Source organism: Ranitomeya imitator, chromosome 7, assembly GCF_032444005.1.
Source record: "Ranitomeya imitator isolate aRanImi1 chromosome 7, aRanImi1.pri, whole genome shotgun sequence".
In the NCBI taxonomy this organism is placed as follows: domain Eukaryota; kingdom Metazoa; phylum Chordata; class Amphibia; order Anura; family Dendrobatidae; genus Ranitomeya; species Ranitomeya imitator.
Genome location: NC_091288.1, coordinates 156730967 through 156745802, shown reverse-complemented (window position 1 = coordinate 156745802; position 14836 = coordinate 156730967). Strand labels below are relative to the sequence as shown.

At 45.0% G+C, this 14836-nt stretch overlaps 1 protein-coding gene across 1 annotated transcript in view; it reads right to left on the bottom strand.

The window, feature by feature from the left end:
- KATNIP (katanin interacting protein) overlaps positions 1–14836 on the bottom strand; it is a 259496-nt gene that overhangs the window by 217764 nt on the left and 26896 nt on the right. Inside the window, exons 4-10 of the mRNA XM_069733957.1 lie at positions 12983–13143; positions 12343–12419; positions 10506–10658; positions 7155–7229; positions 5506–5710; positions 3037–3162; positions 392–537 (exon numbers count right to left, since the gene is read on the bottom strand). Coding sequence (XP_069590058.1) covers positions 392–537; positions 3037–3162; positions 5506–5710; positions 7155–7229; positions 10506–10658; positions 12343–12419; positions 12983–13143 — 943 coding nt within the window. The remainder of the gene's footprint in view (positions 1–391; positions 538–3036; positions 3163–5505; positions 5711–7154; positions 7230–10505; positions 10659–12342; positions 12420–12982; positions 13144–14836) is intronic.

Below are 14836 nucleotides of genomic sequence, written 5' to 3'. Positions count from 1 at the left end.
AGTTCTACAGCCTGTCAGTACAGAATGGCACTGCCATCCAAAACTTTGATGAAGATGGGGCAACGTGACCATAGAGTAACCCATTAATCACAAGAACCTAGAGCACGTAGCCTCCATCCGCTGTGATCACAGACGGGGGCAGTAATACTGCCAGAGGCTGGGACTATGAGGGGCAAGGACATACTAGTAAGTGCATTGTAAGCAAGCCTCTCTTAACATAGGCTACAGAAGCCCCCATCTAAGATACAGACCCCACGACCTTCTGTGCTCCTATCGACTGTTCCCTATAGTTATACATGCTAGAATCATCTGAATATTCTGCCTTCTGTGCAAATAAGTTGATACAATTAGTTCTTTTGCAGCCACATAAAGCATAGAAGCCGCTCATTACCTCTAGTCTGCTACTTGCTCTCCCAACCGCCTCATTCTCCATTTGCACAGCATTTATAACTTCGTACGCGGAATACTCAGAATCTTCACTTTCTGCCATCTGTTTTCTTGTTGCAGATAGCGGTCTCTCTTTCCGACTAGCTGGTCCTAAGGAAAAGAAGAAATTGTTGTTTAGCTGCAAAGGTTGGACATAAGGACTTATTGGTGAAACGTCACTTCTATAAAGGGGATTACCACGCAATCTTTACCCAGATGAGCCCGCTCTCGGATTCTATGCAGTGCCCATTACATAGCCCACGGACCACACACATCAAAAGGACGGCCAGTCCCACTGACACTGGGGGGCTTTACTCTAGAATGAAGTTTTATGTTCTTTCCCTTACTGCTTTTGGAGTATGGCTACCAATCAACAAATTAGGCCCAATGTGGGCCCGATTCCAGACGGTCTTGACACGGACTCGGAGACTGGAGTGGGACTCCTGGAGAACAGAATCCCACAGCTCGTCAAGTATTGGCATCTATGGCATTGCGGCCTCACCGCACCCCTAGAAGTGCTGGTCTTGAGTTGGTAACACATGGTATGGGATTATAAAGTAATGTAGAACCCCTTTAAGTAAGAAATGTGTACGCTGGTCTATGCTTCCAAATGTGAGGGGGAGTATAAAGAAGAGACAGAGACTGATTCCAGCAGTGTGTCACTTATTGGGTTGAAGTTTGGAAACAATGACCTATCTGCTGCAGCTCTGCTAGTTCTCTCCCTGATGAGCTCCTACGGCAGCTCTGCTAGGCCGCTCACTGATGAGCTCCTACGGCAGCTCTGCTAGGCCTTTTCCTGACGAGCTCCTACGGCAGCTCTGCTAGGCCGCTCGCTGATGAGCTCCTACGGCAGCTCTGCTAGGCAGCTCGCTGATGAGCTCCTACGGCAGCTCTGCTAGGCCGCTCGCTGATGAGCTCCTACGGCAGGTCTGCTAGGCCGCTCGCTGAGGAGCTCCTACGGCAGCTCTGCTAGGCCGCTCGCTGAGGAGCTCCTACGGCAGCTCTGCTAGGCCGCTCACTGATGAGCTCCTACGGCAGCTCTGCTAGGCCGCTCACTGATGAGCTCCTACGGCAGCTCTGCTAGGCCACTCTCTGATGAGCTCCTACGGCAGCTCTGCTAGGCCGCTCACTGATGAGCTCCTATGGCAGCTCTGCTAGGCCACTCTCTGATGAGCTCCTACGGCAGCTCTGCTAGGCCACTCTCTGATGAGCTCCTACGGCAGCTCTGCTAGGCCACTCTCTGATGAGCTCCTACGGCAGCTCTGCTAGGCCGCTCACTGATGAGCTCCTATGGCAGCTCTGCTAAGCCGCTCACTGATGAGCTTCTACTACATAGTCTTCGACATTCCGGAGGTGAACCTAGTTCCAGCCCCACCTGTGATTGATAGCTTTTTGCCTACACTGTACACAGGCAGAAAGCTGGCAATTGTGGATGATGTGGATAGCTAACACTCACAAATAACAAAGGAGATAATTACTGAGAGGACTAGCAGAACTGCAGCACTTAACTTGGTGTTAAAACAAAACTACAGTAAGGAGGTTAGCAATCAGAACCAGGCTCCCTGTCCCCATATTATGCTGTCCTTAGACCGGGCAGAACAAACCAGCTACAGAATCCCCTTACACTGCGAGAAAGCTATCCCCACCCACAACAGGCTCTGTATCTACATAGCTTATTTACAGTGAGCTGCTGATCACAGGAGGCGGCGGAGTCAGACCAGGAGGCATGAGGCTGCTAGTCATGGCAATGATAATGTCCTAGCTGTAAAACCTTCATTATAAGTAAACAGCACACAGCCTCAAAAATAACACATCACTCAATATCAGTGCTTTAATCTGTAAGCTCTGCTACATGATAGATATCTAAGAACTCTGATTGTGCCACAACTGCTGCTCCCAGCAAATAAAATGATGCATTGCTGGAATCAGGGTCTCTTCCAACATTACCCTGCTCTCAGATGACACAGCAAAAACCTGCTGGCAGATTTCCTTTAAATTGAATAATAAAGTGATAGAATGAAATGAGAGCAGTGCAGAGTAGTAAAATACGGATGTAGTTTGTCCAATGTATACGGGCAGCTGTAAAGAATACATACACGTTAGGTGGCCATCGGTGAAACAAAACTTTGGCTGACCATCTCAGCCAATTCTGACATACACCGCTCGGCTTGTTTGACTGAGCACTCCAGTGTGCTCTATAAGATCGCTGCCGGCTGACACGTTGGTCAGCGGCTTACCTATGATAGAACAATACGATCGGCAGTCCGAAATCGAATATGCCGAACAACATCTCCCCTGATCATCGTTTGCTAGCACCCCTATACACATTAGAAACCATACTATAATGCGTATGGGGGGCTTTAAATGGACAGTCAGATAATGGCACTGCTAGGGAAAACCCGGACTAGACTGTGCAAACAGGCAGTGCTCTCCCCAACATATAGCTAGACCCTCGCTCATAGCCTGGGATTCCTGCTGGTAATCAGGATAACAAATGGCGATATAGCTATGACTGGCAAGAAAATACAGCAGTAATGTAATGATGACTAATAGAAGCCCCCCAGGTGTTGTGATAAATGACCACTATGTGCTCCCTATGTTCTGTCGTACGTGATGTGCGCGGCTCCTCTCGTCTCGGCACTTTACTTTTCACCATCACGGGCTTCATAGGAATATAAAGGTCAGCACTGTCTCTCCGTTTTGCAGACAAAACTCTCCCATCCTTTTTTTCAACAGCTTTAAAATAAGATGTAAAATGTTAGACGGTGACAATGATAAATGAGGCATTTTTTAGCAAACCGTCTACTATGTGCAGAGAGACCAATTACCCAGGCAAATTCTACAATGACGACTGGTGACAGATGTGACAGTGCGCTGACATTTCAAGGACCAGATATGAAGAGGGAGTGTGTTCAGGATGATATTACCGTAATATTTCCTATGAAGCTTTCAGAGAGAGCAAGGAAAATGTTGGGAAACTGTCAGCGGTGTGAAATGTGAGGACGGTGGGCTCGGAAGATGGCGGTCTACACTGGACCAATACCTGCACCTCTCTGAAAGTAGAGAAGGTCAGAAGTGGACATTGTCAAATAAACATGTAGAGATGTAAGGGGAATATGGAGTTTATGGAAGTGATGGCGTATGGCCGGGACATGCCACCGCCGATAATGACAGGGCTGCGGAGCCAATATAGGACCGGGTCCCCTCACAGTGACCCTCCTAGCCACCCAGGGCCACCTGGACTGTGACACCCACACAACCCAGGAGCCAACAGATAAGACGACAAGATGTTGTCAGAGACTTACAGATGAGTAATTAAGAATGGAACGAGTCTTGGATGTGGACAACTTGAAGACACAGGATTTAATAGAAAATGCCTTGCCTTGAGCAAGATATAAAGGGGTTGCCCACTCTACGTGACTGCAGACTAGTGGATCCTTACATTGCGTGCACTGCATGCAGGGAGGATTCTCCGGTGACAGTGGTCATGTGACTGCAGATGTGACATGAATACTCCTCCCGGACTTGTGGGGGACAGCCTTGCTCAGTTCAAGTGTATTGAGCAAGGACAGAAACAGTTGTGAGGCAGTGAGCGGTGTTTTATGCGAGGGGCGTTCCGTGTCCCCGGGATGTGCACAGAAGCATATTGAGGCCATAGGAGTGCATTGCAGTCACAGGCATAGCTGTGTTTGTAATGCAGAATAAAACTGAGTGTTTTTCTTGGGCAAGCTATTTGTCCAAGGCAATTTTAGGAAAACCTGCCATGGGCTTTTATTTTTTAAACGGACTACTGAAGGTAGCGGAACGGTCCGTTTCCTCACCAGACCGGGTTTTCCATGTGGCTTACGGCTACAGGTTCTTTGTAAAAAAAAAAACAAACAAAAAAAAAAAAACCTGCAGCAGAGGGTTGGGTGTGTCAGTGTAGAGTTTACAAGGTGCAGAGCAGATGGCTCTGCAAAAGCTAAGCCTGTGTAAGGGAACACAGCACCAAGTAGAGCGAACTCATGGAACCCCGCAGCATTATACGGTGGTGCAATCGCTCTCGGTAACCGGACGCATTTACGGACTGTCTTTGTTTCCCGATTGCGGTCTGGAGGATACCATTTGTTTTGTTTGCAAGTTTTGGAGATTAAACCTGTGTTTATGGCAAACTTTCCTGGGTCACTGCGGCACTACACAGTCTAATCGGATTGTGGCCGGGAGCATGCATATTGCATACCTGGGGGGGGGGTCACATGACTGCCGTTCCTGGTACCACCACTAAAGTATCCCCTGTGCGTGCGACACAAGGATTCACAGGTCTGCAGTCACAAACTATAAGTCTGCAGTCAGTCTAAGGCCGGGATCACACTTGCGAGAAATACGTCCGAGTCTCACATGGTAATCTCCGGCCCTGCCGCCTGCACTCCGGAGCGGAGCGTGCGGCCGCATAGCAATACATGCAGCCGCACGCTCCGCTCCTGAGTGTTGGGTGCAGGGCCGGGGATTACCATGCGACACTCGGCCGTATTTCTCGCAAGTGTGATCCCGGCCTAAGAGTGGACAACACCTTTAAAGAGTAACAACGGGTTTATTTATATTTTTCTTAGAAAAGAAAAGTTGCATTATATCTTACTAGAGAAATCTGTTTTTTCTCCTCCTGGACTGGTCATTCATTCTCAATTCACTGGCAATATCTGTCTTGGGTGAATACATATTTTTCCCATTACCGAGATAGAAGACGACAGTTGGTGCTCATTAAGTTCTATGGAGAACTGTACCTGTGAATTAACAAGAACTGGCAGCAGAATGTCTGTCCTTAGCTCCTCATCGCTCCGTAGAGTTTTAAAAGCACCAGCTGTCATCTCTTATCTCAGTTATGGGAAACGTCTTTACTGAATCCAGATTTTACCCATGTACAGAGAATGAAAGATCAGTCCGGCAGGAGAAAGAGCAAGTTTCCTAGATAAGATATATTACAAAGCTGCTTAATTTTCACATGTACCATTGATCTATGGAATGAAAATTAAAATAGTTACACTATAATTCACAATCTGCCTACGTCTGAAACAAAAAGAAAAACTTTATTATTACCAGTACCATTAAATTCTAGCACAACCAAGTCCCCCGGGAGCAGGCGATTATGATCAGCATCTGGGGGTCTTGGCTCCATGGAGGAGAAGGCTTTGGTCTCCTCTGAAGACTCGTCCTCAATGTCTTCCTCAATGGAGTCACACTCCTCGGCAGAGCTCTCCCTGCCGCCACGCTGTAGCCGTAAGCTCTGCTCCAGGCTCTCTCGCAGGGCCTGTAAGGTACAATCCAATAGGTGGGCTCATTTACTATACACTAGTAATGAATCACACGGCAGTGGGGTGTTTCTGCTGATTGTAGCATAGAACATAACGTATCTATACAATCATTCCGATCACTATATGACAAGTCCTAGGCGAGTACTCAGCTCCCTCTACTGGTTATTGGTTTTTTTTTGGGTTGTTTTTTTCCACACTTCCACCTGAAAATGTCCCACTAGAACAAGCCGAATTAATAGAGTGGCTCTATTTAATAGCCAGATCCAAAAGCCTCTCTGATCAGGAGCAACTCAAGACTCGGCAATACTCTGAAGAGTTAACAAGAGGCAACAACTGGTCTTCGGGGCTCCCGGCAGCAGGCTATCCCTTATCGGGTCTTTGGGGAAGCCCTCCCTACATCACACACAAATGACACTAACGATCATGTAATGTATAACAGGGTGTCTGCTGTTACATCATGTTGCAAATCTAGATTCTGTCCATCATATTAAAGGGGCAGAGTGCTCACACAATATGTTGATGGTTGACATCGGTTTAGTGTCGCACAGGGGTTTTCCTCTGTACTCCGGTTTTTATTAGAAACTCAAAGAAAAAGGGGCGATGCACTATTAGGATTACAAAAATTGGTTTTCTAACAAAAAAAAAAGAACAGATATTTACCTAACAAATCCCTATGGCCAATGAGGAAACTGTCTCTCTTCCAGCTCAGATGGAATAACAAGTCTAAAGTCAATCACATGATCAAGTCATTCCCTGAAGAAGCATCGGCGAAACGTGTTGGGCAGTGAGGTGGAGAACGAGCAGCACTCATGGTGGACACGTCAGGTTTGTAAACCTGTATTATTTCATCATTATATTAGTCTGGCCTGTCTTGTATTATGAATGAATATGTAATTTAGTATTGGATTATGAATTGATCATTATAGTATTTACTAGGCACTATAAACTTCATTGATTTTTATAATATTTATCCATTTATACAATAATTTGTGTGCACTTTACTGATAATTGTTAACTAGTTTTGATAATTAAGAATAGCCTGAAAATTGGAACATTAAGTATACATTTTTCCAAGTTGTGTACAGTATTGTTGTTTTCGGTGTGCTGCACTCCTGTACCCCCAGTTTCTTCATTTTGTCTATGTTGGGTCTTTTATTTTTTTACTTTCCTGTCCGCTCTACTTTACACCTGATAAAGAATAATTATGAAGTCTATACACCGCGGTCGTGTCCTGGACTCATATATGGGTTTCTAATCACATGATCACAGTGCGTGTCCCCCCACTGGTGTCCGCGTGCCATCTTCAGGCAGGAGATATTGGCAGTGGAGTGGCAGGGGTCTGGTTGGGGAGTATGTGGTTTTTTTTCACCACACGTCTGAATTTTAATATAAATCATGTTAAGAAATAACTCAGAATTGTAATACAATAACGCGACACACCGTAACGTCTCCGGCATCCAGCAGCAGCCTCCTCTTATTGCCTTCTTTACCATTCCCACCAGAACCTGGAAAAAGCTACACAATTTTTTTTAAATTAGTAAAAAAAAAAAAAAGTAAAAAAAAAAAAATCATAAATTCCTGAAAATAGATTACCGTATATTATATAGACAAATAAAACAACATACCAACCATTACATCTGCGGCCTCTTCTGCGCTGCTAGTGCATGATCCCCGGACTGGTTTATTTGGGAAAGATGTGACATGGCCCCTTGGTACAGACTGCAGGCGGATGGGGTCTGCTCAGAGGCTGGTCCCAGGCGGCGTGTCTCTGCCCCGCTCCCTTTGACTGAGAGGTCTCTCCGTATACACGTGTCAGTCTAGGGGAATGAAGCAAAGAAGCCGCCCAGGGCCTGTCTCAGACCGGACAGCCGAGATACTGTCTGCAAGATGGCCAAAATATGGGACGCAGAAGTTATATACAGGGCTGTAACAACTCAGCCAGAGTCTGATACATGCTGCCATGAGTCAGACATACAACATACTTTCCTTGGCTATTGGCCCAATTACCAAATTCCTAATATATAGTCAATTTTTCTTTTCTAAATTCCACATTATTGCTTTGTGACCTACAAGTGGGAAATCTGCAGCGAACCTAGCCTTCTTGAATTTATACTAAAAGAAAGAAGAAAAAAAAAAAAAGAAAAAAAAGAAAAATCAGGCTTACTGATGGAGGTGGCCAAGCCACCTTATGTCACCAACTTGGCAAAACAGGTAGACGACAGCCTGGTATTGTGAGTCTTTTAAGGTAGTAACTTTTAATCCCATCATGCATTTTTATTGGTACATTTTTATACAGTGTCTTCAATAAAATGGCGCTGGAGATTGCAGTATGTGCAAGTGCTGACTCCGGCACCATTTTATTTTATTGAAGACACTGGGTCTGCGAATTGGTATACACAGTGTCGTCAATAAAATGGCGCCATAGTGCGGCAAGCGCTGACTCCGGATCCACCCATCCCGAGTTTGGACAGAAGACGCATCCACTGTAAATATAATATTATATATATTTTATATACACATACACACACACACTAGATGGTGGCCCAATTCTAACGCATCGGGTATTCTAGAATATGTATTTACTAGCTATTGAACCCGTTCTACGCCCGGGTGGCGAGCATTTATATTGGTATATGGTCTCCATCCTGGTATGTGCTGCTCCATCCTGCGCCCCCATCCTGTCATGTGGTGCTCCCATCCTGCGCCCCCATCCTGTCATGTGCTGCTGCCATCCTGCACCCCCGTTCTGTCATGTGCTGCCCTATTCTGTCATGTGCTGCTCCCATCCTGCGCCACCGTTCTTTAATTTGCTGCTCCCATCCATATGTCCCATACGCTGCTCCATAATATATGCCCCGTATCAGGGGGCGTAAGTAACAAATAGCTGTGGCATGAAGTGCCACAGCCTCATCCCACAGCAATTTGTTACTTGCGCCACCGGATTCCTTTCCGCCGCCATTTTCTTGGTCCTCCTGCTGGCGGAATCGGCGCCTGTGCAGTCCACGCTTTCCGGCGCCATTTTCTTGAAGACACACTGCAGTGTATCTTCAAGAAAATGGCGCCGGAAAGCGCGGAGTGCGCAGGCGCCGATTCCGGCAGCAGGACCAAGAAAATGGCGGCGGAAAGGAATCAGGTGGCGTAAGTAACAAATTGCTGTGGCATGAAGTACAACAGCATAATCAGGGCGCAAATATGTCCACGGTGTCCCCCTGCTCCCGGCAGTCCGTGCCATTTTTTTTTTTCCTGACACTCTATAATGTAACGCTATGAGCGTCGTGCCTGCGCAGTCTATAAAGGCTTCGGACAGAGTGACGCTCCCAGCGTTATATTATAGATGTATGTATATAGCAGCCACATAGTACATAGCACAGGCCACGTAGTATATAGGAGCCGTGTAGTATATAGCAGACAAATGGTGGTAATGCTCACCTCTTCTTCTCCGAATAAGCTGTTTTCCAGATGTCCCAAACAATCGAAAAGGGGATTCATCAGAGAAAATGACTTTGCCCCAGTCCTCAGCAGTCCACTCCCTGTACCTTTTGCAGAATATCAGTCGGTCCCTGATGTTTTTTCTGGAGAGAAGTGGCTTCTTTGCTGCCCTCCTTGAAACCAGCAGCCCTTGCTCAAAGAGTCTCCGCCTCACAGTGAGTGCAGAAGCCCTCACACCAGCCTGCTGCCATTCCTGAGCAAGCTTGGCACTGCTGGTAGTCCGATCCTGCAGCTGAAACAGTTTTAAGATACGGTCCTGGCGCTCGCTGGTCTTTCTTGGGCGCCCTGGAGCCTTTTTGACAACAATGGAAGCTCTCTCCTTGAAGTTCTTGATGATGCGATAGATTGTTGACTGAGGTGCAATCTTTGTAGCTGTGATACTCTTCCCTGTTAGGCCATTTTTGTGCAGTGCAATAATGGCTGCACGTGTTTCTTTAGAGATAACCATGGTTAACTGAAGAGAAACAATGATAACAAGCACCAGCCTGTGTCTCGCGAGACCGCTAAGTCTTCTGGGTAATTTCGCAATGCATCGCCGGGAACGGAAGATGGCGGCCTGCGCGAGCGGCTCGGCGGACTACGGAGGGTGAGAATAGCAGGTTTTTTGTTTTTTTAATATTTTAACATTACATTTTTTTTACTATTGATGCCGCATAGGCAGCATCAATAGTAAAAAGTTGGGGACACACAGGGTTAATAGAAGCGGTAACGGAGTGCGTTACCTGCGGCATAACGCGGTCCGTTACCGCCGGCATTAACCCTGTGTGAGCGGTGACTGGAGGGGAGTATGCGGGTGCCGGGCACTGACTGCGGGGAGTAAGGAGCGGCCATTTTCTTCCGGACTGTGCCCGTCGCCGATTGGTCGTGGCTGTTTTGCCGCGACCAATCAGCGACTTGGATTTCCATGACAGACAGAGGCCGCGACCAATGAATATCCACAACAGAAAGAAGGACAGACAAAGACAGAAAGACGGAAGTGACCCATAGACAAATTATATATACACACATACACACAAACACATATACATACATATACATATATAAGAGTTCATTTTGTAAGACATTGTTGTAGAAAATAAAAGTCATGAATGAAGGGTTAACAATCCCGAAACACATAGATGAGAGGATGGCTTCTATTTTGACTTGTATTTCCCATGGCTCTACCTTTATGCCATCAATTTTAAAGATTTTATTTTCGCCCTCGATTATTAACTTCACCATTATAGAAAACATTTTATAAGTTTGTGAAGCTGGATTGTATGCATTGTCAAAGAGAGACAATACCACAGTGTGATAAATTACCTCATCATTTCCATAATGGCGTGCAGACTTCACATGGTCTGCATCATTGTTATCTTCATCATCATCATCATCAATGTCAAAATCATCAGAGTACTTTACATTTGGGCCAATGTGCAGTCGTGGTCCGGCTTCAGATTTAATTTTAATGGAGCTCTGAAAATAAAGCAAGCAACAAAACTGAGCTGTAGAGGTCACTTACATGCAGTATATCTGATTGTCTTTATAGATACAAGCTGGAATCTATCAGTAATTTGAAAGCAATCCTGCCACTTAGTGAAAAATAATATCTGGTTCAACTGATGGCCTATAAAAAGGTGTCTCATTACCAAAGTGACACACAAGAAACAGCTCTTGATGAGTATAACCAGTGAGCGGTCTCAAGACCTTTGCAACCTTATTGTTATATATTTTCACCCTGGCAACTTATGATGTTATGTGAGTTTGTTGGCTTGGAAATTACAAGCTACTACATGACAGGCAGGGGGACCTATGGCTATGGTCTATTATCTATTAGAGCAGAAAACTCTAAAAAGTGACTGTTCCGGTCTTAACAAGGACTCCACTAGCAAAGGGTGATCCAGAAAGTCTGCGTTTGCAGGGGCAGCAGCACAGAGGACACAAGAGGTGCATGTGATAAAAGGAATATAATGCTCAGTCATCTGCTTTATGAGAGCTTTGCCTGAAAAACTAGGAAGTGGTCGGGAGTGGGCTGCAATCTGGGTTGAGCGTCCCAGTAACTCAGGACTAAAAGGTCGCAAGCAAGTTTTAGAAAGATTTTCTTGCCAAAAAGTGGTCTATAGTCTGAAAAATATGATATGATATATTATGTAACTGCTTTACATATAATCAACATAGGTGACCTAATGCTATACAGGGTATGTTACACATGTGTGTAAATACTGTGAGGAAGCAACAGGTGTTATATGCGAGGGTTGCTATGTGTCCCCCAGGATGCACACAGAAGCGTATTGTGGCAGCTGGAGTGCATTGCAGTCACAAACATAGCTGTTATTTCAGTGCAAAACAGAAGTAAGCTTTGGTCTTGGGCAAGCTACTTGCCCAAGGCAGATTTAAGAAAACAAGCCATGGGCTTTTTTTTTTTTTTTTTTTGAGCGGACTACAGGATAGTAATGGGGCGGTCCGCTCCCGCCCGGCCACGGCTTACAAATGGCCCATGGCCACAGGTTGCATTTAAAAACCCTGCAGCAAAGGGTTAGGTGTATCAGTCTTGGTTTGCAAACTGCAGCGCAAGTGGCTCTGAAAAACTCAAGCCTTTGTGAGGCAACATGAAGCCAAGCTGAGCCAAAAAGGCTTGGCACCCCTCAGCGTAGCACGGTGGTGCAGTCTCCCACGGGAACAGATCTCTGTTACGGACTGTCTTGATTCCCGACTGCAACCCAGAGGATACCGTGTACTTTGTGAGTTTCTGGACATTAAAACATGTTTGTTTTGAACTTTCCTGGGTCACTGCCTGTGTCACACTGCACCAACCCGAAACACTACAATATGTACATGTAAAGACCTGAATGTAGAGAGGTTTTATAACAGCAGTGTCAATTTCATTGCCTCAGTCCTAAACACTAAGCTAAAAGGGTCTCCAATGTACAGGGAAACTGTCTATGCTGTATCATCTATGGGAGTTACAGAGCAAGCGCAGCAAAGCACAACATAGCACAGCGAAGCCGCTCCCGAAGATTAATCCAGAATAGAGATGTTTTTTTTCCACTCAAGGGGGAGAACAAAAAAAGGATAAGCCTTTAAACCTTTCCCCATGTAAGGATTTCAACTATAAGGTTGTCAATTAAATCTCACATATAATATGAATTAAGTCTTTTACCTGTATCCACGCTTTCCTTTGAATCTTGCCAGGAGCGGTACGATTCCTCCTCCCAGGAAGAACAGAAAATCCATCATCTACAATAAAAATATTAGGAGTCACGCATGTATGGCGGATATCGTGAAAGGGTTTATAAGTAATTAGACAGGTTTGCAATTCGGGATCCTATAGCATGGAACAATCCTAAAAATCAATATCGACCCTTTAACAAGCCTTGCCACATGCTTTAGGATAAAAACTAAACCTGAAATGTTATTTCCAGACGTGTAAATAAATTCATGTTTTGCAATTGCCCCTCATCAGTGTCAAGTAAGATCTGACTTCGCTGTGTGAGATACCTATGACAGGATGTCCTAGGTAGCATACAGACAATCCGGAACTAGCAGCGCTTGGGACACAGCGAACATACACCACGTCCAAAGCGCTGATAGTTCCATGCCTTGCAGTGGTTAACAGCAGCAATGGCAGCTCAGTAACTGTGTCAGTACGGGGCTGAGATCTCTCTGTGGATTGGTTCAAATACTAAAGACTTATTGATATATAATAAGAAATCTAATCTCAGCCCAATCCCTACATGTGTCCGCTTACATGCATCTTAGAGGAAAGCGTCACGTGCAGCCTTGTCATGACTAACACTCACCTTTAACCTTTGGCGTTTTTAAGCCTCCTCTGGCTAAATCCTGTGTGCTGTACTGTTTCTTCAGATCAGCATTTGCTCCATTTATGTACAGAGAAAATCCTTGTTCCAGATGTTCCAGCTTAACTTGTGCCGGATCCTTTGCTCTGAAACTATTCAGGGTCCTAAGAACAGAACTGATGTCAGGTCATCGAAACATTACTGTATAAAGAACAGAGGTGGCCTGCCAAACCCCAACCATTACCTCATCTCAGCCTACAACCAGCAGTAACCAACGATCGACCAAACCGCTGCACGACCAGCTCTATCCTCACCTACTGTATCCTCACCCATCCCTTGTAGATTGTGAGCCCTCACGGGCAGGGTCCTCTCTCCTCCTGTACCAGTTGTGACTTGTATTGTTCAAGATTATTGTACTTGTTTTTATTATGTATACCCCTCCTCACATGTAAAGCGCCATGGAATAAATGGCGCTATAATAAATAATAATAATCTATACCCAGGAGGCGATTCAGGCTGCCCAAACCACGAGCAGCCTAAATCAGAGACAGAAAAAAACTGTATAAAAACAGAGCAGTCACTGCTTCTAGGATGGATAGAAATACTGCAGGAGGGAAATGACCACATCATTGCCTGTCTGTGCCGTCCTGCTGCACTCAGTCCCATGGCAGACTGCTGCCAAGTGCTGCACTCACATCCTGAAGCACCGGAGAAAAGGAGGAGAGAAAACCAGCTATATGAGTGACTGAGGACCTAACCCCAGAAAAAAAAAATAAAAAAAATCTTTGCAGCCGGGATGTTAGAAAGTATGTACTGGAATTTATATTGTAAAATATAAAATACCTTATAAAGAAAGATAACGTCTAAGTGCAGAAGACAATTTCCAATGCAGACTGTGCTGCAAATCTGCAGAAATAACTATATATGTGACTTGCATCTGCTGCAGCCGAAGTCCACGTGTGGCGCGCAGCGGGAGGGCCCACGTGTGGCAAAAATTCATAAGAACTTAGAGAAACCTCCAGGTAGGCCGATCTACCGATGCGATTTTATCGCCACTATCAATTTTGCTTGAAAAAGTGTTGACACCCCTTATTAAGAAAACACCTGCCTTTTTTGCAAATTATTCGTGAATTGGGTAAACTACCGGAGGATACATTTTGGTTACGTTGGATGTAAACAATTTATATACTTCTATCCAACATACAAAGAAGATTAGAGCGATAGAACAACTTCTTAACTCTCAGATGGATCCAAGGGTGACTTCATTTCTATTGGATCTACTGAAACTCGTTTTGACAGAAAGTTTCTTTATCTTTGAGGACACATTTTATGTTCAAGTACAGGGCTCGGCAATGGGGTCCAATGTGGCCCCACCCTATGCTAATGATTTTATGTTCACTTTTGAGTCCGAATTTATATACAGTAATGAACTATACCAGTCACATTGTATACTATGGCGTAGATACATCGATGATGAGTTCTGTTTGTGGAGGGGCTCATGTGAAAGCTTGCATAGATTTTTTTGACCAGATTAATTCAGTTTGGCCTGAACTTTCTTTCACATTAAATTATGATTGAACAGAGATTAATTTCTTGGATACTAAGATAATTCAAAAGTCTGACGGTACACTGATAGATCTTTACGTGAAGGACACGGATCGTAATAATCTTTTACTCTATCAGAGTGGTCATCCCAAGGCTGTTAAAAAAAAAAAAAAAAAATCGATTCCTCGCTCCCAGTTCGAAAGAGTACGTAGGATTGTAAGCGATTCAACTTTGGGTTTGCAGCGCTTAGATAAGATGGAAAAATATATATTTTACAGATGGGTTATCCACGTCGTATATTACGGCAATGCC